The 25,457-nt window shown below is 46.7% G+C and overlaps 2 protein-coding genes across 4 annotated transcripts; one reads left to right on the top strand and one right to left on the bottom strand.

Moving 5' to 3' along the window:
* The first annotated feature begins 26 nt into the window (after positions 1-26).
* EIF3F (eukaryotic translation initiation factor 3 subunit F) lies at positions 27-5,654 on the top strand. The gene is made up of 8 exons (XM_040333911.1): positions 27-214; positions 863-933; positions 1,104-1,183; positions 2,281-2,418; positions 2,512-2,603; positions 2,862-2,998; positions 4,696-4,809; positions 5,438-5,654. The coding sequence occupies exons 1-8, from the start codon at positions 67-69 to the stop codon at positions 5,513-5,515; spliced, it is 858 nt and encodes a 285-aa protein (XP_040189845.1). The 5' UTR covers positions 27-66; the 3' UTR covers positions 5,516-5,654.
* A 5-nt stretch (positions 5,655-5,659) lies between these two features.
* Positions 5,660-25,397, bottom strand: LOC120921190 (high affinity immunoglobulin gamma Fc receptor I-like). Of its 3 annotated transcripts, none has more exons than XM_040333908.1 (10): positions 25,313-25,397; positions 22,250-22,270; positions 20,125-20,385; positions 15,576-15,833; positions 14,418-14,687; positions 12,980-13,264; positions 12,641-12,898; positions 9,487-9,753; positions 8,538-8,579; positions 5,660-6,535 (listed from the first exon to the last, which is right to left on the bottom strand). In XM_040333908.1, exons 1-10 carry the CDS (start codon positions 25,344-25,346, stop codon positions 6,513-6,515), a joined length of 1,719 nt encoding a protein of 572 aa, XP_040189842.1. In that variant the 5' UTR covers positions 25,347-25,397; the 3' UTR covers positions 5,660-6,512. The 3 variants fall into 3 exon arrangements, with proteins under 3 accessions (XP_040189842.1, XP_040189843.1, XP_040189844.1); XM_040333909.1 differs by having other exon boundaries at positions 14,418-14,684; XM_040333910.1 differs by lacking the exon at positions 20,125-20,385 and having other exon boundaries at positions 25,313-25,393.
* Positions 25,398-25,457: the final 60 nt, after the last annotated feature.

Below are 25,457 nucleotides of genomic sequence, written 5' to 3'. Positions count from 1 at the left end.
CGCGTTGTATGACGTGTCCCGGCCCCGCCCCCTTTCTCCTCTCTCTCCCTCTCTCAGCACACAACGATGGCGGCTACCCAGGGGACGAGTTCCGGGGCTCCGGTGGTTCTGAACGGCCCGGTGGTGAAGGTTCATCCGGTGGTCTTGGCCTCCATAGTGGACAGTTATGAGCGGAGGAACGAGGGGGCGATACGGGTGATCGGGACTCTGCTGGGTGAGGGGGAGACCGGTGTCTGATCACGTGGGGGGAGGGGCGCCAGGGGCCACACTGATCATATAGGGGGCTCCTTCCTGTACTGAACATATGGGGGCCACACTGATCATATGGGGGCTCCTGCACTGATCCTATGGGGGCTCCTGCACTGATCCTAGGAGGGGGGGCGGCCCTTTACTGTACTGATCCTATGCTGGGCCCCTGTACTGATCCTATGCTGGGCCCCTGTACTGATCATATGCTGGGGCCCCCTGTACTGATCCTGTGCTGGGGCCCCCTGTACTGATCCTGTGCTGGGGCCCCCTGTACTGATCCTGTGCTGGGGCCCCCTGTACTGATCCTGTGCTGGGGCCCCCTGTACTGATCCTGTGCTGGGGCCCCCTGTACTGATCCTGTGCTGGGGCCCCCTGTACTGATCCTGTGCTGGGGCCCCCTGTACTGATCCTGTACTGATCCTGTGCTGGGGCCCCCTGTACTGATCCTGTGCTGGGGCCCCCTGTACTGATCCTATGGGGGCCCCTGTGTTGTATCTATGGGGCCCCTGTACTGATCCTGTGCTGGGGCCCCCTGTACTGATCCTATGGGGGCCCCTGTGTTGTATCTATGGGGCCCCTGTACTGATCATGTGATGTTGGATTTGTGTTTCAGGAACGGCCGATAAACATTCCGTGGAAATCACCAACTGCTTCTCCGTCCCCCATAATGAGTCCGAGGATGAGGTACTCTTCCCCCTCCTCCCCCATTATTCTTTCTTCCCCCCTCCCCCATTATTCTTCCCCCCCCCTCTTCCCCTCCCCCATTATTCTGTCTCCCCCCCCCCTCCCCCCATTATTCTGTCCCCCTCCCCCCCCCCCCCCCTCGATATGTGACCTCTCTCTGATCTCTGTAGGTTGCGGTGGACATGGAATTCGCCAAAAATATGTACGAGCTTCACAAGAAAGTCACTTCCACCGAGCAGATCATGGGCTGGTGAGATCTTCTTCTACCCTCTCTGATTGGAGGATTGTGTGTGTGACTCCTCCTCCTTCCTGATTGGATGGTTGTGTGTGTGACTCCTCCTCCTCTTCCTGATTGAATGGTTGTGTATGACTCCTCCTCCTCCTGATTGGATGGTTTGTGTGTGTCTCCTCCTCCTCTTCCTGATTGGATGGTATGTGTGTGACTCCTCCTTCCTGATTGGATGGTTGTGTGTGTGTGTGACTCCTCCTCCTCTTCCTGATTGGATGGTGTGTGACTCCTCCTTCCTGATTGGATGGTTGTGTGTGTGACTCCTCCTCCTCCTCCTCATTGGATGGGTGTGTGTGTGTGTGTGACTCCTCCTCCTGATTGGATGGTTGTGTGTCTCCTCCTCTTCCTGATTGGATGTATGTGTGTCTCCTCCTCTTCCTGATTGGATGGTTGTGTGTGTGTGTGACTCCTCCTCTTCCTGATTGGATGGTTGTGTGTGACTCCTCCTCTTCCTGATTGGATGGTTGTGTGTGTGTGTGTGTGTGACTCCTCCTCTTCCTGATTGGATGGTTGTGTGTGTGTGTGTGTGTGTGTGACTCCTCCTCCTGATTGGATGGTTGTGTGTGTGTGTGACTCCTCCTCTTCCTGATTGGACGGTTATTTATATTATGACATGGAACGCAGCAGGATGAGTGAGACTTGGTGGGGGAGGGGGAACTCCTAAGAGGTAATAGAAGCCAGTGATTGGATGGTTGTGTGTGTCTCCTCCTCTTCCTGATTGGATGGTTGTGTGTGACTCCTCCTCTTCCTGATTGGATGGTTGTGTGTGTGTGACGACTCCTCTTCCTGATTGGAGGGTTGTTTATATTATGACATGGAACGCAGCAGGACGAGTGAGACTTGGTGGGGGAGGGGGAACTCCTGAGAGGTAATAGAAGCCAGTGATTGGCTGATCCCCCCCACTAGTTTTAGATGGAGTGATGTTCAGAAATGATCTAATGCTGGGGCTGTGTGGGTGGAGTCATCCTAAAGCTGGAGGCGGGGTCTGACAACCATTGTGCCCATATGGGAAAATCTTCCCCTTTCTTTTGTTGTGACCGACAACTTCCTCCCCGCAGGTACGCCACAGGAAATGACATCACAGAACATTCCGTCCTCATCCACGAGTATTACAGCCGGGAGGCCACCAACCCCATCCACATGACTGTGGACACGAGCATGCAGGGGGGCCGCATGAACATCAAGGCCTACATCAGGTAACGAGGGGGCGGGGCCAGACTCATTATATCCCCCCCCCCCCCCCCCCGTATGAATATTATATATACATTATTTCTTTTCTCCATGTGCAGCACACCGATGGGAATTCCCGGGAAAACGATGGGGGTGATGTTCACCCCGCTGACCGTACAGAACGTCTACTATGACACGGAGAGGATCGGAGGTGAGACCCCGTTGGGGGGAGGGGGGATCGCATACATAGTTGGAAACGCATACATAGCGCCATCTTGTGGTTGCTTTTAGGTATTACAGTTTGCATAACGGCTAAGGGTGCTTTCACATTCCTCCACTGTGGGGGTGGGGGACACAAAATATGAAACGATGTGCAGTTTTATTATCACTTTTAAGAATGTGATATTTGTAACATTTCATTGGACGGTGAAACTCGTCTTCTGTCACTAATTCTCTTTTCATTTTTCAGTCGATCTGATCACCAAAACCTGCTTCAACCCCAACCGATCCATCGGCCTGACCACCGACCTCGAGCAAGTGGGGTGCGCAGGCAACCGCCTCCTGGATTCTCTGGCCACCGTGCTGCAGTATGCGGAAGACGTGCTGGTGAGTCCCCCCCCCCCCTCCCCTCCCCCACATATATCTTATATCCAGTTGTGATTAATATATATATATATATACAAAGTGTGTGTGTGTGTGTGTGTGTATATATATATATATATATATATATATATATATATATATATATATATATATATATATATATATATATATATATATATATATATATATTATTGAGAGAGAGAGAGAGAGATGTGTTTTTGTTTTCATATATTATTGTATTTTTTTTTTTAATTATTATATAAAACAAAATGTAAGAATTAAAAAAAGGAAAAAAATTAAACGCACACATACATTTTATATAATTATAAATTATTATACAAAAAGAAAAACCGAATTTTATCAGGTTTTGTTTTGAATATATATATATATATATATATCTAATTTTATTTAATAATATTATACAAAAAGAAAAACTGATTTTTTTTATATATGTAATATATCAGTTTTTTTTTTCTTTTTGTATAATTACAAAAAGAATTATAATTATAATGTGTTTAATTTTTTTTTTTTTTTTAATTCTTACATTTTGTTTTATATAATAATAATAATAATAATAATAATAAAAAAAAAAAAATTACAATAATATATGAAAACAAAACACATCTATCTTACACACACACACAATTTATGTGCGTGTTATTTATAGTAATTTTTTTCCTTAATTCTTACATTTGTTTTATATAATTGAAAAAAAAATCCAATATATGAAAACAAAAAACACATCTCTCTCTCTCTCTCTCTCTCTCTATAATTATATATATATATATATATATATATATGTGTGTGTGTGTGTGTGTGTGTGTGTGTGTGTGTACCTATTAATTTTGGCAACAAAAGACACAGTGGGGCTTATTTTTGGGGTAGGTCTTACCATGTAATGTGCTGTCTTCTCTCCCTGCCTGACAAGAATCCGTAGTGTAAACTGAGTTAAAATCCTAGTAAAATCCTATAATCCACTCTATTGCAGTAGTATATAATGTACAATGTGTGCGTTTCTGTAATATAATTGTGCCAAATACCTTCGTTATAGCGCCGCTCTGCGCTTCTGTTACCCGCCGGAGCTCACTTCCCCGCAATTATATTACAGAAACACACATTATATAATACTGTAATAGAGTGTATTATAGGATGTTACAAACATTTTAAACTAGGGCTTATTTTCGGGGTAGGGCTTATATTGCAGCCCTCCTGGAAAATAACGCTAGGTCTTATTTTCGGGGAAACACGGTATGTGTTTTGTTTTCATATTATATATATATATATATTTTTTTTTTAAATTATATTTTAAACAAATGTAAGAATTAAAAAAAAAAATGAAAAAAATTACAATATATGAAAACAAAAAAACACACATCTCTATATATATATATATATATATATAGAGAGAGAGAGAGAGAGAGATTTCATATATTGTAATTTTTTTTTTAATTATATAAAACAAATGTAAGAATTAAGGAAAACAATTACAATAAATAACACACATACATTGTGTGTGTGTGGTGTTTTTTTTCTTCATATATTTTAACACTGAATTGTGGAAGGGCCAGAGTCATGTTCCGGTTGGGTTTGGGGATGGCTCCACCCTTTTTATTGGCTCTCCACCCTCATAGTGTAACCAGTTGTTTCCTGTCCTGTATTATCTGGGGTACTTACCTTATTTGCATTCTTTGATATTTCAGTCGGGTAAAATCACAGCGGACAACACGGTGGGAAGGTTCCTGATGGATCTGGTGAACCAAGTTCCCAAGATCGGCCCGGAGGACTTTGAGAACATGCTCAACAGCAACATTAATGTAAGTCTATGGCCGGGCCACCAATGCTGGTCCTTTATACTGGAGGTACTGTGCCGGATTTAGTGATTGTAAACCCTTCCATTATACCGAGTTAAGGGACCAACCTCAGAGACGAAACAAGCCCTCCTACATAAGTTGTACCCGTTTATCTGCAGTCTTCTCTTCAGCTATTCAAAGTGCTAAATTTACACAGCTTGTCTGAGCTGTCAGAATAAAAAGGGGCAGAGAGATAGTTATACTCTGTAGAGATCAGTGACAGCTGGTTGGAGGGAAGGGACTCCCCCCTCCACCTGCAAACAGGAACAGGGCTGAAACTGTCAATAACAGGCTGTGTGCTGGAGCTCCTCCTGTCACCTTTTTTATTTTTACTTTGGAACACCATGTAGATAACTCAGTCCCCCCCACCCTTGTCACATAGGGGCAGTTAGAGACGCCTCAGCCTTGTGTAAGCTCTTAGTTGCCATTTAGAGCTTACACAGGGCTGAGAACTCTCTGCCCACCCCCCCCCCCCCACGTGATCTGAGCAGCCAATCGGCTAGCACCAGATGAGCCCTTCGTCCTTCTGCTGTAGTGAACTCTATGCAAGCTCTCCTCTAATGGTCGTGTCTCTTTTTCCTTCCCCCTACAGGATCTGCTCATGGTCACTTACCTGGCCAACCTCACCCAATCTCAGATCGCCCTCAATGAGAAGCTCCTCAACCTGTGAGAGGGACCCTCCCCTGAACAGTATGGACCGGTGTCCCCCGTGTGTGGAGGTGACCCGCGCTGTGTCACCCAGAGCGATTTTTATATCGGCAGAAAGTTACAATTCCATTAAAATAAAAATAAAAAATGTAAAAATATAATTTTGGTTGGAGGTGTATTATATATTTTATTGAGTTTTTCTGAAATAAAGTTTTGACTTTTCCCTCTGCCAATGCCGCTTGTTTCACAAATGGAGGAATTTCGGGTCTAATCTGGGTAAGGCTTGGACTGGTCGGGTAGGTCGGTGTACAAAGGACTGAGCTCTGACAGCAGACATCTTCATGAGAACCTCCTCAGTCAGTATAGTTTTCACTTGGATGTCAAGGGCTAAGAAGAGGTTCTCACGAAGATGTCTGACATTGGAGCTTTGACCTTTGTACATATGATGGCCATTAATGAGCAGGAGAGGCGTTTGCAATTATAGTGGAGGTCAACTCAGCCTTGACCAATGTTTGAACTCCTTGGTAAAGAAGAAGAAGCAGTTATCCTAAATATGTCTCGTGTCGAAGCTCAGTCTTTTGTAGATACGATGGCCATTATGGAACATGAAATACCTTTGTAATTATGGTGGAAGTCAACTCAGGCTTACCCACTCTTTGGTCCTTGGTAAAGAAGAAATTTTCATGAAGATATGATGGCCATTTATGGGCTGGGGATACCTTTGTGATTATGGAGGAGGTCAACTCAGGCTTGACTACTCTTTGGTTTTTGGAAAAAGAAGAAGAGATTCTCATAAATATGTCTGATGTCAAAGCTCAGTCCTTTGTACCTATGATGGCCATTCATGACCAGGAGATACCGTTGCAATTATAGTGTATGTCAAATGAGTCTTGACCACTGGTCCTTGGTAAAACAGAAGAGGCTCTCATGAAGATGCTTGATGTCAAAGCTCAGTCCTTTGTACAAATGATGGGGATTAATGCACAGGAGATACCTTTGCAATTATAGTGGAGGTCAACTCAACCTTGACCACTGTTTGATCCTTGGTAAAGAAGAAGAGGTTGTTATAAAGGTGTCATACTCAATCCAATCTGGATTATACTTTGCCATGATTAATGATGACCGAGGTTCTTGCAACAAAGTTTGAAAGCAAAGCTCAGATCAATGAGTCTTCTGCCTGGTGCTCACCTTTCCTCTCTCTCTACATCTTCATGTGTACTCTTCTCTTCCCTCCCCTTCCTTCTCTCCCTTCCTTCCCTTTCTATGGTTTTGCACCCTTTACCTACTCAACCTCTTTACATTTCCTCTCTCGTTCATCTTTGTGTGTACTCTTATTTTTCCTCCCTTCCCTTTCTTCTCTCCCCCTCCCTTCCCTACCGTTACCTCCCCAACCTCTCTTCCTTTCTTCTCTCTCTACATTTTCATGTGTACTCTTATCTTTCCTTCCCTTTCTTCTCTTTTCTGCCCACCCTTCTCCCCCCCCCCCTTCTATGATTTTTGACCCTCTATACCAGGGTTCCTCAAACTACGGCCCGCCAAGGTCTGTTGCCCGGCCCTCCTGGCCTTAAGGGCACAGGAGCCCCCACAAAGTGTGGTCCGCCCGAAGAGATCCATTTCCCACAGACCCTGCTTCATAGAGGGAAATGAGACCAATCTCTGGCACTGTCCAGGGTGGGGGTGGAGACACAGAGAGCCCCGTTCCAGCGCAGGAAAGCTTCACAAGGATTCTCCTCGTGGCTGTTTGTTGATAGCGGTAAATCCGGCGGCGCTCCTCTCTCTAATCCCTGTGCACTCGACAGGCTGGCTGCATTCCTGGGCACAGGTCAGGCTGCATTCCTGGGCACAGGTCAGGCTGCATTCCTGGGCACAGGTCACGCTGCATTACTGGGCAATGGAGAGGCTGGATGCATTACTGGTCACAGGTCAGGCTGCATAACTGGTCACTGGTCACGCTGCATTAATGGGTGCTGGAGGGGCTGGCTGCATTACTGGGAACAGGTCAGACTGCATTGCTGGGCACAGGTCAGGCTGCAAAGATGGGCAGTAGTCGGCCTGCATTGCTAGGCACTAGTAAAGCTGCATTACTGGGCACTGGTCAGGCTACATTGCTGGGCACTGGTCAGCAGAGGCGGCTCTTTAATTAGGCAAATTAGGCGGTCACCTAAAGCCTCACACTCACAGGGGCCTCATGGCTGCCTTTACTTACCCAATGCCCCAGTTTTGAGGGACAGGGGACCTTAACGGTGCCGCTGCTGTGCTCAGGCAGCGGTAAGAGCCCTGACTCTGGAGAGGGGCCGTTAGCGTCCCTAACAACCAGTGAATATCAGTGACACCACCCCTTATGACGTCAATGACCCAGCATGCCCTCAGTCAATGACTTCACAAGGGGGCGGGTTCGCCAGTTATTAAAAAGCAGGATCTGGGGGCCGTCTTGGGGATTCCATATTTCGATAAACCCCCTGCCCGCAGACCCCCACAACCACCGGCCAGGGTTGTGGGGAAGAGGCTCTTGTTCTTGAATTACTTTTCCCATCATGGGTGTGAATAGGGCCCCATGTCAAGTTTTGCCTAAGGCTTCACAAAGCTTAGAGCCGCCTCTGCTGGTCAGGCTACATTGCTGGGCACTGTTCAGGCTACATTGCTGGGCACCGGTCAGGCTACATTGCTGGGCATTTATGAGGCTGAATTGATCCGGCCCCCAACAGTGAACTGGCCCCCTGTTTAAAAAGTTTGAGGACCCCTGCTCTATACCCCTTTCTCTCTTTCTATCTTGGATCACTTTGATGTATTATTGATAAGTGTCTTGGACTGCTGTTTTCTCACTGATAATAACCCCCCATCCCTGAAAGTGTTGTGTGCGGTCCTCAGTATTTATCTGTGTAGACAGATATAAAATCAATAAAATAGCGCCGCGATGTAAACAGATAAAGAAGCTAAATGGAGATTTTATGATGGCTAAAAACATACTACCCTTCTCTTCATTTCCTGTCCTGCCATCTATAAAAAGACAATTACTGATGGTAATCAATACATTAAATACAGACCTGAAGTTCCTGAAGAAGCCTTGCCTGTGACATCAGTGAGCTCTGAAAACATAAATAAATGTAGATTGTTAGAAGAAGTTTATTTTTCTATTGAAAAACAAAGTATTAGTCTTTTTTTTCCATCACCCGCCCAAGACTGGCAATGTGGCATCTCTGACATCTGATGGGGGTAACGAGTCCATCTGATGTGCTACAGATACTCTTCTGATCCCCCAAATCCCAAATAAAATGAGAACCCATGACTAGATTACTCCTCTCTATTACAACCAACTGAACTAGAGCGCCACCTAACGGCCTTCTCTGTGTAGTTCCAACATAGAATTCCTCTGCGTTACGATGACCATTGACCACCAGGATGGTTGACATCAAACTTATTGGTGAAATGTCTAATAAGTTCCTTTCCCCGACTTGTTCATTCCCCGACTTAGTTGGGGTAGACGGTACACTTTGGTGGGGGTGGGTCAGCCACGCCCTGTGACCTTTGACCTCTGGGAACCCGCCTTCTGACCTTTGGGGGAGGTCCCTGTTCCAATTCCTGAGTCCTAGCCATATTCTTCAATGGGAAACCCTAACCCCCTAACCCTTCTGACCTTTGACCTTTGGGGGAGGTCCCTGTTCCAATTCCTGAGTCCTAGCCATACTCTTCAATGGGAAACCCCTCACCCTAGGAACCTAACCCTAACCCTTTTGACCTTTGGGGGAGGTCCCTGTTCCGATTCCTGAGTCCTAGCCATATTCTTCAATGGGAAACACTAACCCTAACCCTAGGAACCCTAGCCCATTTTGACTAAAGTTTGACTTTCGGGTAGATTGAGAATTTAATTTTAACCACTGATGCCCTGTACACACGATTTTCGACGGGATAAACTCAGACGGAATTTTCCGATGGAATTCCGTTCAAGCTGTCTTGCATACACACTGTACATCTTGAACATCTCGCACATCGTACCTTTTACATAAATATAGATCTGTGCAGAATCATCCTGGAAGATTCCATGATGATCCTCCAGGACCTGTGAACATTCGTAGTTCCCGGTGGCTTGTCGGTCTAACTTCTCGATACGTAGCGTAGAGTCTCTGGCAAAGGATCGTATCTCTTTGTCATCCTTGTAGAAGGCTGTGTAGAGCTGGCTGTATTGGGAGCGGCTGTGACATCTCAGAGTCAGGGGGGTTCCTTCATACGCGGAAGACGCGTCTTGCTGTAAGATGACTTCAGCTACAACAGAGAAATATTACTGACACTTTGGGGGTCTAGGTATAAATTATTAGTTGGACAAACGTCACCGGCATTCACCTAGCTGTGACAAATTTTGACTGAATTTTATTTTACATATTGATTTCCTATGATCATCAGCTCCATCTAGTGGCCATAATGCATTATATTCCTTTGCTTATATGAAACAGATACAACAAAACACTTTCAATGGTATATTTAACAGACCAAAAGGGAGTACCGTATTTTCCGGCGTATAAGACGACCCCCTAATTTTCCAGGAAAAATTTTGGTTTTGGGATATACTCGCCGTATAAGACTACCCCCTTCTTACGAGTCTTTCTGGAAGCTGAGGGGTAGCCAGAAACAACCGCTGACAGAAACAGGCTTTTTTCAAGCCTCACTATGCCATTACATGCCCCCACTGTGCCATTACATGCCCCCACTGTGCCATTACATGCCCCCACTGTGCCATTGCTTGCCCCCACAGTGCCATCACATTACATGCCCCCACAGTGCCATCACATTACATGCCCCCACTGTGCCATCACATTACATGCCCCCACAGTGCCATCACATTACATGCCCCCACAGTGCCATCACATTACTTGCCCCCACAGTGCCATCACTTGCCCAAACAGTGCCATCACTTGCCCCCACAGTGCCATCACTTGCCCCCCACTTTCCCCCCCACTGTGCCATCACTCACGTTTTGCAGGCCGGTGACAGTCTCCGTCTGCTGCGAGCGTCCATGATTTCAAAGCCGCGCGCCGTCTTCTCAGCGTGTCCTGTGATTGGCGGAACACAAATTTTCCCAGTAGCGCCTCTGTTCTGTGTTCCGCCAATCACGGATGCCTTCTCATCTCGTCCGAGGATGAGAAGGCATCCGTGATAGGCGGAACACAGAACAGAGGCGCTGCTGGGAAGATTTGTGTTCCGCCAATCACAGGAAACGCTGAGAAGACGGCGCGGCTTTGAAATCATGAACGATCGCAGCTGCACGGAGACCGTACCCGGCGTATAAGACGACCCCCGACTTTGGATGCATTTTTTTGCATTCAAAAAGTCGTCTTATACGCCGGAAAATACGGTAAATGTCAGGGCTGGGCTCCTGCCTACTTAAAATGGTGTTCCGGCCACGAAACACTGTAGCTGCTGACTTTTAATAAAGACATTTACCTGTCATAGGTGCCTGCGACGTCGGCCCCCCCGAGGCTGATCCCTCGATCGTGGCAGGTCCCGGCGCCGACCATCCTCACTAAGGGAAACAGGCAGTGGAGCCTTGTGGCTTCACTGCCCGTTTCCTACTGCGCATGTGCGAGTCATGCTACGTTTTCTGAATGGGCAGCTGTTCTCTGGGATACACACAGTTCCCAAAAGACAGCGCGCTCCATTCCCCAGCAGACAACGAGAGGAGGACGAGGAAGAAGACCAGCTGCGGACGAGGAAGAGGCAGATTAGGAAGATCTGCCTAGCATCCACAATTTCTGGTAAGTAAACATTTTTTTGGAGCATTTTTATGCAATTTTTTTTTAGGGTGTACCTCCGCTTTAAGCCTTCCAGCTCAGATGATCTCTGCCTTCGCCTTGGTCAACATCACAGAGACTATCTACTGCATTCCTGTTAAAGACTTGCTTGGCTGACGTTCCTTCTGGCTCCAGATCCTGCTTGCTGTTCTACTACGTTTATATCTGGTTCCCTGACGTTTGGCTTGGCTGACTATCCGATCCGGCTCCTGAACTCTGGCTATGTTTTGACTACGTTTACTCTGTTTATCTTTTTATTATTATTATTAACCCCTTAACGCCCGCCACACGACTATTTACGTCCGCAAAATGGCACGGACAGGCAGAAGGGCGTATATATACGTCCTTGCCTTCTAGCGGGTGGGGGGTCCGATCGGGACCCCCCCCACTACGTGCGGCGGGCGGATTCCTGCGGGGAGCGATCCGGGACGAGGGCGCGGCTATTCGTTTATAGCCGCTCCGTCGCGATCGCTCCCCGGAGCTGAAGAACGGGGAGAGCCGTATGTAAACACGGCTTCCCCGTGCTTCACTATGGCGGCGCATCGATCGGGTGATCCCTTTTATTAGGGAGACTCGATCGATGATGTCAGTCCTACAGCCACACCCCCCTACAGTTGTAAACACACACTAGGTGAACCCTAACTCCTACAGTGCCCCCTGTGGTTAACTCCCAAACTGCAACTGTCATTTTCACAATAAACAATGCAATTTTAATGAATTTTTTGCTGTGAAAATGACAATGGTCCCAAAAATGTGTCAAAATTGTCCGAAGTGTCCGCCATAATGTCGCAGTCACGAAAAAAATCGCTGATCGCCGCCAATAGTAGTAAAAAAATAATAATTAATAAAAATGCAAAAAAACTATCCCCTATTTTGTAAACGCTATAAATTTTGCGCAAACCAATCGATAAACACTTATTGCGATTTGTTTTACCAAAAATAGGTAGAAGAATACGTATCAGCCTAAACTGAGGAAAAAAAATGTTTTTATATATGTTTTTGGGGGATATTTATTATAGCAAAAAGTAAAAAATATTGCATTTTTTTCAAAATTGTCGCTCTATTTTTGTTTATAGCGCAAAAAATAAAAACCGCAGAGGTGATCAAATACCACCAAAAGAAAGCTCTATTTGTGGGGAAAAAAGGACGCCAATTTTGTTTGGGAGCCACGTCGCACGACCGCGCAATTGTCTGTTAAAGCGGCGCAGTGCCGTATTGTAAAAACGCCTTTGGGCATTTAGCAGCATATTGGTCCGGGGCTTAAGTGGTTAAACAAGTGTGATTTAACTGTACTTCTGTCTCGGTCTGATTCATGGTTTCTGACAGTAAATCAGATTTGAAATGTATACAATTGGCGTGCTTACCATCGCTGACTTCCAGCCTAGCGGGATGACTCATGTCGCTGGATTTGGTGCGGCACTTGTACTCTCCGCCATCTTTCTGGGATGCTGACGGAATGGTGAAATCCCTCAGAGTGACATTCAGCACTTTCTCATCTTTGTACCAGTAATAGGTCTGGTAATTTTGTGCGGCAGATCCCACGTCACACGTTACAGTCACCGAGTCCCCAGACAATAGATTTCTCCAGTTGGGTGTGAAGGTCACCACGGGTCGGACTACGGCTAAAAACAACAAGATACTAATTTTGAGCAAAACTGTAATAAAGTTTTCCTAATACAGCTGATTCAGGGTCAGGGACTTACCTCTCACAGTTATATAAGATATATCTGACAATGTTTTGTAAGATATGGGGGTTCCATTCTGCCCAGAGAGCTTTGACTGTAATCGTTGAACGCATTTGTATGTCCCGGTGACGCTTCTGTCCACCTTCATGATATGGAGCTCCGTGTCAGAAGTGGAGAATTTGATCATTTCGTCATCCTTGTAAAATGTGGTGTTCATTACAATAAATGAAGATCTGCTCAGACATCTGAGGGTCAAGGGGTGTCCTTCATATACGGAGGTGGGCCTCTGTAAGATGAGATCCCCTGAAAGATAAAAGTCCAATGCAAGAAGTTCTCCAGAAAAAAGATTAACCTTCCACTGGGGAACATAACTTTTACAGAGGCGTGTGTGAAGTCCAAACCCTTATCAGACTAGTTATTAACCACTTAAGCCCCGGACCAATATGCTGGCTAAAGACCCAAGGGGTTTTTACAGTTCGGGACTGCGTCGCTTTAACAGACAATTGCGCGGTCGTGCGACGTGGCTCCCAAACAAAATTGACGTCCTTTTTTCCCCACAAATAGAGCTTTCTTTTGGTGGTATTTGATCACCTCTGCGGTTTTTATTTTTTGCGCTATAAACAAAAATAGAGCAACAATTTTTAAATAAATGCAATATTTTTTACTTTTTGCTATAATAAATATCCCCCAAAAACATATATAAAACATTTTTTTTCCCTCAGTTTAGGCCGATACATATTCTTCTACCTATTTTTGGTAAAAAAAAAATCGCAATAATCGTTTATCGGTTGGTTTGCGCAAAATTTATAGCGTTTACAAAATAGGGGATAGTTTTATTGCATTTTTATTATTTTTTTTTTTTTTACAACTAATAGCGGCGATCAGCGATTTTTTTCGTGACTGCGACATTATGGCGGACACTTCGGACAATTTTGACACATTTTTGGGACCATTGTCATTTTCACAGCAAAAAATGAATTTAAATTGCATTGTTTACTGTGAAAATGACAATTGCAGTTTGGGAGTTAACCACAAGGGGGCGCTGAAGGGGTTATGTGTGACCTCATCTGTGTTTCTAACTGTAGGGGGGTGTGGCTGTAGGTGTGACGTCATTGATTGTGTTTCCCTATAAAAGGGAACACGCAATCGATGACGGCGCCACAGTGAAGAACGAGGAAGCTGTGTTTACACACAGCTCTTCCAGTTCTTCAGCCCCGGGGAGCGATTGCGGGACTCCAGCGGCGATCGGGCCCCGCGGTCACGGAGCTTCGGACCGGGTCGCGGGCCACGGCTGGGCACTTAAAGAGGACGTGCATGTGCCCAGCCATGCCATTCTGCCGACGTATATGTGCAGGAGGCGGTCCTTAAGCGGTTAAAGACAGTTAATGAGTTAAAGGCTTGGATTGGTTTTGGGAGTAAATAAAATGGCAGCAAATACATGAGCTGTATAACGTACTTATTTTAATGTTCAGCGTTACGGGTTGGCTGATATCGCTGGTACTGGTCCGGCACTGGTAATATCCTCGGTCATATCTCCAATTAGCTGACTGGATGGTAAAGTTCTGTTGGTTCTGATTGATGATGGGTTTGTCATCTCTATACCAGTAAAAGGTCTCCTTCTCTTGTTCCGGAGATCCCACGTTACATATGAGAGTCACCGAGTCCATGGCCATCACCGTCCTCCAGTTTGGCGTGAAGGTCACCAAGGGCTTGACCTCATCTCCTACTAAACATATAATGGACACGTAAAAGGCACACCATTCAAATGTAAAAACTCAGTCTACCCAAAAGCGATAGTTCTAGGTACTGTGGGCGGAGCCAGCCTCTGGCTTCTTATAGGTCTTGGATGCTCCAGAAGAGAGCTCTCCCGGACATAATTCTTCATTCTGCTCATGTCAACAGTGATGGTGGGAACCCCTCATAATGGGCACAGCGGGGGTACAGACCCGGGAACTCAGCACAGGGATGGTGGGAACCCCTCATAATGGGCACAGCGGGTGTATAGACCCGGGAACTCAGCACAGGGATGGTGGGAACCCCTCATAATGGGCACAGCAGGTGTCCAGACCCGGGAACTCAGCACAGGGATGGTAGTAACCCCTCATAGTGGGCACAGCTCGTGTACAGACCCGGGAACTCAGCACAGGAATGGTGGGAACCCCTCATAATGGGCACAACAGTTGTATAGACCCGGGAACTCAGCACAGTGATGGTGGGAACCCCTCATAATGGGCACAGCGGGTGTTCAGACCCGGGAACTCAGCACAGAGATGGTGGGAACCCCTCATAATGGGCACAGCAGGTGTACAGACCCGAGAACTCAGCACAGGGATGCTGGGAACCCCTCATAATGGGCACAGCGGGTGTACCGACCCGGGAACTCAGTACAGAGATGGTGGGAACCCCTCATAATGGGCACAGCGGGTGTACCGACCCGGGAACTCAGTACACAGATGGTGGGAACCCCTCATAATGGGCACAGCGGGTGTACCGACCCGGGAACTCAGTACAGAGATGGTGGGAACCCCTCATAATGGGCACAGCCTTAAGCTGATATTTTCTTTTAAAGAGCATTGAATATACTTTATTGAATGGCGCCCATCTTATACCGTACCTCTCACATAGACGTAGGTCTCAGAAGAGCTGTTTCGGAACTCCCCAAATTGGACGGTTTTCGTACATCTGTATGTCCCAGTCGCACTTCTCTCTACTTTATCAGAATGGAGCTCCGAGTTATCCACTGAGAATTGTATCTCTTCACCATCCTTATAGAAGGTTGTGTTTGTTCCATTCAATCCTGGGGGGCTGTAACACCTCAGAGTCAGGGGGTCCCCTTCATAAATGCTGGGGGGCTTCTGCAGAAGGACATAGGCTGAAATAGAAAAATTATATTCATGATCAGGGCCACCATCAAGAATTATGGGGCCCCTTACACAGCTTCAGGCATGGGAGAACCAGGGGGGGGGGGGGGTGCTTCCGCCTGAAATTGAGAAGAGAAAGGGGGTTGCCGCGAATTGAGAAAATTACAAAAAAATAAATAAGGAAAAATATATATAAAAAAAATAATAAAAAAAAAAATTATAAAAAGAAAAAAGAAACCTCTCGGCCCTTTAATAAAAAAAAAAAAAAAAAATATTATACATTTATAAAAAATAAATAAAAAAAGGGGGGTTGCCATCTGGGGCCCTGGGGACCTCTGGGCCCATTAATAAAAATAAAATAAAAATAAAAAAAATATATAAAAATAAAATAATAAAAAAAAGGGGGTTGCCACATGGGGCCCTGGGGACCTCTTGGCCCTTTAAAAAAAAAGTATATATAAAAAAGAAATAAAAAGAAAAAAGAAAGAAAGAAAAAAATATATTAAAAAAAAGTATTTTTTTTTTATAAAAAAAGGGGGGTTGCCACCTGGGGACCTCTGGGCCCCTCTGGGCCCTTTAATAATAATAATAATAATAAAAAAAAAAAAAAAAAAAATATATATATATATATATATATATATATATATATATAAAAATAAATAAAAAATAAATAAATAAAAAAAAGGGGGGGGTTGCCATCCGGGCCCCTGGGGACCTCCGGGCCCCTTACAGGTGTACTGCCTGTACCCCCCTGATGGCGGCCCTGTTAATGATATTATATTAAATTAAGACCATATCATTTTGCAAGGCTTTACAATAAACACTGAGCCACGTTAGTCTCTGCACCAGAGGAGCTTACACTCTAATGTCCCCCCCCCCCCACAGTCACACACTAATATTATTATACATTCATATAGCTCTGACATATACCGTAGCGCTGTACTGAGGACGCTGAGCCAATCACATCAGTCTTTGTATCAGAAGAGCTTACACTCTAATGTCCCCCCCACAGTTACAGAACTTGGTGACCTGTTTTTTATGAATTCTTTCAAGCATTAGTTTGGGTGCATGCCAATTAAGCTTTCATTCTAGATTTGGACTGTAGGAAGGTACCTCATTGGGGGTTAGGTATACAACCTATTGAGCCACCATGTTGGTTAGTCTCAGGGCCGCCATCAGGGGGGTACAGCCCACACTCATGTAAGGGGCCTGGGGATCTCAAGGGGCCCGGATGTCCCAAGGAGCTCAGGCCCCCACGGTATTCCCACCTGCTGCCTGAAGGCTGGATGATTGACGGCCACTTTTGACCACTCTGCCACACTTCCTGGTTTCCGGGGGAAACCCCAAGCTCACTCCTCACAGGCACCGCCGATTAGACGCCTCGGGATGCAGTTCTGCTGGGATTGGCGGAGGGGGGAGGTGGGCGGAAAGGTTTCCAGGAAGTGTGGCTGAGTGGCCGAAAGTATAGAGGGTCTCACGCAGAGGCGGCTCTTTAATTAGGCACATTTGGCAGTCGCCTAAGGCCTCACACTCACAGGGGCCTCGTGGCCGCCTAAAATACCCAATGCATTACCCTAGTTTTGAGGGACAGGGGACCTTAACGCTGCTGTGCTCAGGCAGCGTTAAGAGCCCTGACTCAGGAGCGGGGGCCGCCAGCGTCCCTAACAACCAGTAAATATCAGTGACACCACCCTTGTGACGTCAATGACCCAGCATGCCCTCAGTCAATGATGTCACAAGGGGGTGGGTTCACCAGGTGACATCACCGAGTGGCCTCCGCCCCTTAGTTATTAAAGAGCAGGATCTGGGGGCCACCTTTTTAAAGGGGGCTTCCAGATTCCGATAAGCCCCCCCCAACCACCGGCCAGGGTAGTGGGGAAGAGGCTCTTGTCCTTGAATTGTTTTTCCCATCATGGGTGTGAGTGGGCTCCCATGCCAAGTTTTGCCTAAGGCCTCACAAAGCCTAGCACCGCCTTTGGTCTCACAGCCATGGTGGGACAGCTCCTTGTGACCGGGAACAGGACTGAAACTGGGGGGGCTCCTGCTGGTCTCATCTGATGTTCTCCTCCTGCCGCTCCCCCCCAGTGCCTGATCTCCACATCACAAGTGGTAGAGCTGCAGACATTGAGGAGATCGGGTGGCAGGAGGAGAAGACAGAGATTGCTTACATTCCACAGAGCTCATGGGACATGAGATGGAGGAGGAGGAGCAGAGGCGGCTCTAGGCTTTGTGAGGCTTTAGGCACAACTTAGACATGAGGCCCCACTCATGCCCATAATGGGAAAAATTATTCAAGCGATAAAAAAAATAACGCCATTTTTACGAGGCATCAGAGACCTCCCTGCTCCCCCGGCCCTGTCCGCCCCTACCTCCTGCCGGGTTTAGCAGCAGCCGGCAGCTCCGCCTCCACCTTTAAAGTTCGTCTGCAGCAGGCAGCTCTGTATACAAAAGACGGTGATCCTTTACCAGCCCGGCCCGTTCACCCAGCCAGGCTGGGGACACTGACCGAGGTCACTCTCTCCCATTCTATCACATACATCAGGCAAATTAGGCGGCTGCGAGGCCGCTGAAAACGCAAGGTCTTAGTCGACCGCCTTCATTGCCTAATTAGAGAGCCGCCTCTGAGGAGGAGGAAGACATGGGATGGAGGCAGGGATGGACTGGACCAAAAATTTGGCCCTGGACTTCTTCCAGACCGTCCCACTTTAATTTTGCAAACACGCACAAAAACAATACGCAATTGCGCGAAAAAAGCCTTCCCCCTTACATCAGAGTCCCTAAAGAGCCCCCCTTGCATCAGGGTCCCCAGCGAGCCCCCCCCTCACTTACATCAGGGTCCCCAGAGAGCCCCTCCTTACCTCAGAGTCCCCAGGGAGTCTCTCCTTACATCAGGGTCAAAAGAGAGAGGGCGGGTAGTGAGAGATCATGCAATCTCTCTGCTGCCCGCGGCTGCACAGTGAGGCCGAAACAGTGGTGATGTAGGGTGGGTGCCCAGCTCTCCCATGCTGCCTGCACCCTCTCCGGCTCTCCCATGCTGCCTGCCGCACAGCTGCAGAGAGGCCATAGCCTACTATTGGGCCGTGGCCCTATTGTTGGGGACCCCTGGGACTCGGGGCTATGGGCCCCAGATTCTGGGCTATAGCACCAAAAGCCACCCCTAGTGACTCCATTGGCTGTCACTGAAACCGGCTCACTGAGCCATCGGCCCACCGGGAAACTCCCCGTAGTCCTGATGGCCAGCACATGCTTGGATGGAGGAGAAGGAGGACATGGGATGGAGGAGGAGGACATGGGATGAGGGAGATGAGATTGTTAGAGGAGAACATGATATCGGGTAGATGGGACTGAAGGGAGAGGAGGAGGAAGAAGAAGAAGAGGACATGGAAAGGAGGAGGAGTGGGACTTCGTATGGGATGTCAGTGAGCAGATTCGGTGGTACAGCCAGTGGGTAGGCCCCCAGGGAATGTTGGTGGTCAGGCCGGGGAGGGCCCTGGCCTAAAGCTGTGTAAGGGGCCAAAAGAATTCTGATGATTGCCCTGGTTAGTCTGATGTAGATACAAAAGCCCGGATTCAGAAAGCACTTACGCCGACGTATCTTTATATACGCCGCGTAAGTGCACGGATGCGCCGTCGTATCAATGCGCCTGATTCTTAAAGCTAGATACGCCTGAATTTTGGCTCCATCCGACCGACGTAAGTCTTCTATGCCGTCGTATCTTGGGCGCATATTTACGCTGGCCGCAAGGGGCGCTTCCATTGTTTTAAGAGTCAAATATGTAAATGAGCGACATACGCCGATTCACGAACGTACTTACGCCCGTCGCAGTAATCTACGCCGTTTACGTAAGGCCTACGTCCGACGTAAAGTTAAGCCTCATAAAGCAGGTGTAAGTCATGTTAGGGTATGGACGATGGAACAGCCGTCAAATTTTACGTTGTTTACGTAGAACTACGTGAATAGGGCTGGGCGTAGCTTACGTCACGCCGTAGGCAGTGATTCAACGTATCTTATGGAGTATTTTGGACGTGATTCTGAGCGCCGTTCGTTCGGACCATCATTTGCATGGGGTCACGGTTCATTTTAATAGATCACGCCCACTACCTTCCTACTGTGAATTAGGCGGGCTTACGCTGGCCAATTTACGTTAGGCCGGCGCAACAAAGGGATCAAGTGCTTTGTGAATACTGTTCTTGCCTCTCTATGTTACGTCGGCGTAGCGCATATGAGATGCGCTATGCCGCTCTAAAGATGCGCCGATCTACGTGAATCCGGGCCAAAGTATTTAGAGTCGGTTAACTTACTATAACGAACATCCAGGTAGACGGGGTCACTGATATCACTGGTGCTGGTCCGGCACTGGTAATCTCCACCATTATACACGGCGGAGGCTGATGGGACGGTGAAGTTCTGCTGATGGATGTCCATCAGTTTCTCATCTCTGTACCAATAAAACGTTTCATTCTCCTGTGCCGTAGTACCGATGTCACATGCTATAGTCACTGTGTCCGAAGTTATTATTCGTCTCCATGGGGGATCGAAGGTCACTACAGGTCGGACTAAAGCTACAAAAGACATAAGGTAAAAATAATAGATTAACGGGGTTCTTCACTTAAACTGCAGCCAATTTTTATTTACTTTTTTACGAAAAAGGTTAGAATCTTTTTCAGGCTTTACTACCATCTGTATTGTCCATGCTTCTCCTCACTTCCCATAGTGTCACGGAGACAGGAAGTAATGGGAGATCTCCCCAGTGGGAAAAGAGAGCAATAAGAACCCAATAGAGTTTGTAATCCATCCTTCACTCTAACCCTTAACCACTTGTCCACCGCGCCTATTCTGGCACTTCTCTCCTTCATGTAAAAATCACAATTTTTTTGCTAGAAAATTAATCAGAACCCCCAAACATTATATATTTTTTTAGCAGACACCCTAGGGAATAAAATGGCGGTCATTGCAACTTTTTTTCTCGCACGGTATTTGCACAATAATTTTTCAAATGCCTTTTTTTTGGGAAAAAAAAAAACGGTTTCATGAATTAAAAAATAACAAAACAGTAAAGTTAGCCCATTTTTTTTGTATAATGTGAAAGATGATGTTACGCCGAGTAAATAGATACCTAACATGTCACGCTTTAAAATTGCACACACTCATGGAATGGCGCCAAACTTCGGTACTTAAAAATCTCCATAGGTGACGCTTTAACATTTTTTACAGGTTACTATTTTCGAGTTACAGAGGAGGTCTAGTGCTAGAATTGTTGCACACGCTCCAACGCACGCGACGATACATGACACGTGGGGTTTGAACGGTGTTTACATATGTGGGCGGGACTTGCATGCGTGTTCACTTCTGCGCGCAAGATAACGGGGACAGGGGCGTTTTGAAAAAAAATGTTTTGACATTTTATTTGTATTTTGCTTATTTTTTTTATTTTTACACTTTTCTTTACATTATTTTTTTTTGATCACTTTTATTCCTATTACAAGGAATGTAAATATCCCTTGTAATAGGAATAAGTATGATAGGTCCTCTTTATGGAGAGATGTGGGGTCAATAAGACCGCACATCTCTCCTCCAGGCTTACAAGCATGAAATCGGTGAAAATAAAATCACCGATCTCATGCCGACAGCCGCGATTGCAGCTTTGTTTCCTTCTGGGTACTGGGCATGACGTCATAACGTCGCGCCAGGGCCTCCGACGGTCATAGAGATGACTGGCGACCATCTGGTCACCAGTCATCTCTATGCTTTCCAGGCAGTGCTGACCGATTCGCTCTCCGGGCCCCCGATGGCAAGGGAGAGCCCGGAGAAGCACCGGATGGCGGCAGGAGGGGGGGACGTCCCCTTCCGCTGCCTATAAGAACGATCGAGCCCAGCTTTGATCGTTCTTATCGTGCACAGAATCGGCGGCTGAAGATGGTGATATCTGAATGATGCCTGTAGCTGCCCCCATCATTCAGATATCACCGCACAAAGCCTAGGAAGTCATATGACGTCCTCCGGTGGACAAGTGGTTAAACTAAAAAAATGCTTGGCAGGAAGTCAACTTTGAAGACAAATTGGACCCATGGATGGGGCGCTAAAAGCAGAAAAGACATCTGGTTACATTACTTATTAGTATGTGTGACTTTCATGTCAGTTATTATCTTACTGGAAACCTCAGTGTGGAGATTTCTCAATAAAGTGACAGTTAATATGTCATCACCTTGTGGAAATAATTGATGCAATCATGTCACACACACACCATCTCCTGCTTTTAAGAACTCCGACATACAGTAGATAAGTCAACCTTAGTGGCAACAGAGTCTTAAAATAAACTACCTGGAATTTTAAACACTTGACCTCTTTTAGGATGAGGAGTACATGGTAAGATCTTGGAGATATTGGAGGAAAAAACGAAATATAGACCGTCTACGTGGTACTTACCAGATTCTGACGTAACCAAAGCTGAAAAACAGAAAAGAAATAATGAGTATTCATAAATCTTCTGATAGCGTAACATTTGAAATTTAAGCAAGCCTGTCCTTGGCTGCCATTGAGAACTTTCAGTATCATCACTTACTCAATATTATATTATTATAATAAAGGATTTATATTGTGCCAATAGGAGAAAAAACCAGAGGAGAACTCACATGAGCCGAAATGTAAAATGGTTGGTCTTTAAATTAAAGGAAAAGGTCCACAGGTCAAGTATTGGGGGTTGTGGTAGTGTTGATAGGCCTACAGTTGTTGGCACTTATGCAAATTGGGTGTCTTTCCAATACTATGTCTGCACCAAGATATCCCGGGAACATTTTGAAACTCTTAGGAAGAATGAGGGATTTTAAGATGTTCTTGGGATATCTTGTCACAGAAGAACCGGGGTCTGACACTGGGCAGTAGGAGCTCCTAATTAATTGTCGCCACTGTGCCATCAAATGCAGCCAATGTGCCATCACACGCAGCCACTGTGCCATCACACGCAGCCACTGTGCCATCAATTGTCACGACTGTGCCCATCAATTGTCGCCACTGTACCATCAATTGTCGCCACTGTGCCATGAAACGCAGCCACTGTGCCATTAATTGTTGCCACTGTGCCATGAAACACAGCCACTGTGCCATCACACGCACCCACTGTGCCATCACACGCACCCACTGTGCCATCACACGCAGCCACTGTGCCATCAATTGTCGCCACTGTGCCATCAATTGTCGCCACTGTGCCATCAAACGCAGCCACTGTGCTCTTAATTACCACCACTGTGCCATCAATTGTGGCCACTGTGCCATCAATTGCCGCCAGTTTGCACCGTAAAATGTCGCCAGTTTGCCCCATAAAATGCCGCCAGTTTGGCCCATAAAATGCTGCCAGATTGCCTCAAAATACCGCCAGATTGCCCTCCCACTCGGCACTTACCTTTCTCGGGTCAGCCATCCTCCTCCATGATCCCTCGATGTCTTCTCCCGCCTCGATGTCAATTCAGCCAATAAGGTGACCGGTAACCAGACCCGGTGAACTGATTGGCTGAGACATGTGTCAGTGTTAACCAGGGAATGCACACCCTGTGCGCCCCCCTGGTTAACCATTTGGAAACCGATTAGAGCCCAAAACACGACCACCGCTGTTATTCTGATGGCTGGCGCTCAACAGGTTGCCGGCCAGCTGAATAGGAGGCGGCAGCAGTGACAATACATAGATTCATGCAATGCATGAATCTATGTAATGTTGAGTGATGGGTGCAGGAGCGAGGGGGCGGCGCTCCTGCGCCCACTATGGACGCACCTCCACTGGGTTTGGTACTGGATTGCAGATGTGCCTAACACCGTGTCTGTGCCAAGACACCCTAGGAAACCTTGAAATCCACTAGGAAGAACTGGGGTCTGATACTGGGTTTCAGAAAGCGCCAAATATCGTGGTCTCCTTGGGGATTCCAAGGTGTTACTGGAATGTCTTGGCATTAACACTGTATTAGGCACTTTCTGCTGACCAGAAATCATCCTTTCTTGGGTATTTCAAAGTGTTCCTGCGATGTCATGGCACAGACATGGTATTAGGCACTTCTTGAAACCTATTCTTAGACCCCAGATTTGTAAGGTGTTCCTGGGATGTCTTGGCACCGATAATACAATACTAGACACTTCCTGCAGTCCGGTACTGAATCCTGGTTCTTCTGTGTCAAGGCATCCCAAAGAACACCTTACATCCTGAAGGATTCCTTGGGGATTTAAAGGTGTTCTGGGGATGTTTTGGTACAGACACAGTATTAGGCACTTCCCACTGCCCAGTATCCGATCCTAATTCTTCCTTGGATATTTCAAGGTATTCCTGGGATGTCTTTACATAGACACAGCATTGGCCATTTCCTGTGGGCCCAGTATCAGACCCCAGTTCTTCTTTGTTAAGACATCCCAAAGAACACCTTTCCCCGACTTGTTCATTCCCCGACTAGTACATTCCCTAACTTAGTTGGGGGGGGTGGGTCAGCCACGCACTGTGACCTTTGACCTCTGGGATCCTGCCTTTTGACCTTTGGGGGAGGTCCCTGTTTCAATTCCTGAGTCCTAGCCATATTCTTCAATGGGAAACCCTAAGCCTAACCCTAACCCTAACCCTAGCTGACCTTTGACCTTTGAACTATAACCCTAAGTGCATCTCCACTTAGTGATTCTCCCCACCCTAAACCCCTACCTTTCCCAGAACTCGCTCGGTTTGTTGGAAAAAGGGGATGTTGTTCATTCCCCGACTTGTTCATTCCCCGACTTAGTTGGGGTAGGCGGTACACTTTGGTGGGGGTGGGTCAGCCACGCCCTCTGACCTTTGACCTCTGGGATCCTACCTTTGACCTTTGGGGGAGGTCCCTGTTCCAATTCCTGAGTCCTAGCCTAACCCTAACCCCTAACCCTAACCCTAAGAACTTCCCTCTGCCCAGTATCAGACCCCATTACTTCCTTGGGAATTTGAAGGTGTTCCTTGGACGCCTTGGCAGTAGGCATTTCCCGTGGCCCAGTATCAAACCGCTCTTTGTCTTTGCCAAGACATCCCACAAAACAACTAGAAATCTCCAAAGACTCCTTGGGGATTTTAAGGTGTTCTGGGGATGTTTTGGTACAGACTCACTATTAGGCACTTCCCAGATCCCAGTACTTCATTGGGTATTTCAAGGTATTCCTGGGATGTCTATGCATAGACACATCATTAGATATTTCCTGCGGCCCAGTATCAGACCCCAGTTCTTCTTTGTTAAGACATCCAAGGAATCTTTAAATCCCCAACTACTCTACTACTGGAAAGAAGGAAGTGCCTAATACTTTATCTGGGCCAAAACATCCCAGGAACACCTTAAAATTTAAGATGGTAATCCTGGGATGTCTTCACACAGACGAACCAGTGGGCCACAGGTAGTACCTAACACCCTGTCTGCACCAAGACATTGAAGGGAAACCCAGAAATCTCCTAAAAGCTGCGGTGAAGGAATTGCTTGAGAAAAGACAAGAAAATGTACTCACCTAAAATCAGCACAGCGAAGGTGGACAACATCATCCCGTCACAGTCAGGCACAGAATAAAAGATTTGATTTTGGTTTGCGAGAAGTTAAATCGTTGTCGACACTTCCTGTGATGAAACCGGCTTCTGTGTTCTTAGTTCTAGGAT

The sequence above is a fragment of the Rana temporaria genome, chromosome 13 (assembly GCF_905171775.1).
Source record: "Rana temporaria chromosome 13, aRanTem1.1, whole genome shotgun sequence".
In the NCBI taxonomy this organism is placed as follows: domain Eukaryota; kingdom Metazoa; phylum Chordata; class Amphibia; order Anura; family Ranidae; genus Rana; species Rana temporaria.
This window is presented reverse-complemented; position numbering and strand designations above follow the sequence as displayed.

Bases quoted from the DNA above. Each gene is read 5' to 3' on its own strand.
- EIF3F (XM_040333911.1), top strand. From the start codon at position 67: ATGGCGGCTACCCAGGGGACGAGTTCCGGGGCTCCGGTGGTTCTGAAC. The intron at 1,184-2,280 runs GTGAGATCTTCT...TCCTCCCCGCAG, and splicing joins ACCGAGCAGATCATGGGCTG to GTACGCCACAGGAAATGACA. The intron at 2,419-2,511 runs GTAACGAGGGGG...CTCCATGTGCAG, and splicing joins AACATCAAGGCCTACATCAG to CACACCGATGGGAATTCCCG.
- LOC120921190 (XM_040333908.1), bottom strand. From the start codon at position 25,346: ATGATGTTGTCCACCTTCGCTGTGCTGATTTTAG. The intron at 8,580-9,486 runs GTACGATGTGCG...TTATGTTTTCAG, and splicing joins GATCTATATTTATGTAAAAG to AGCTCACTGATGTCACAGGC. The intron at 6,536-8,537 runs GTCTGTATTTAA...TTCTTTACCAAG, and splicing joins GGCTTCTTCAGGAACTTCAG to GATCAAACAGTGGTCAAGGT.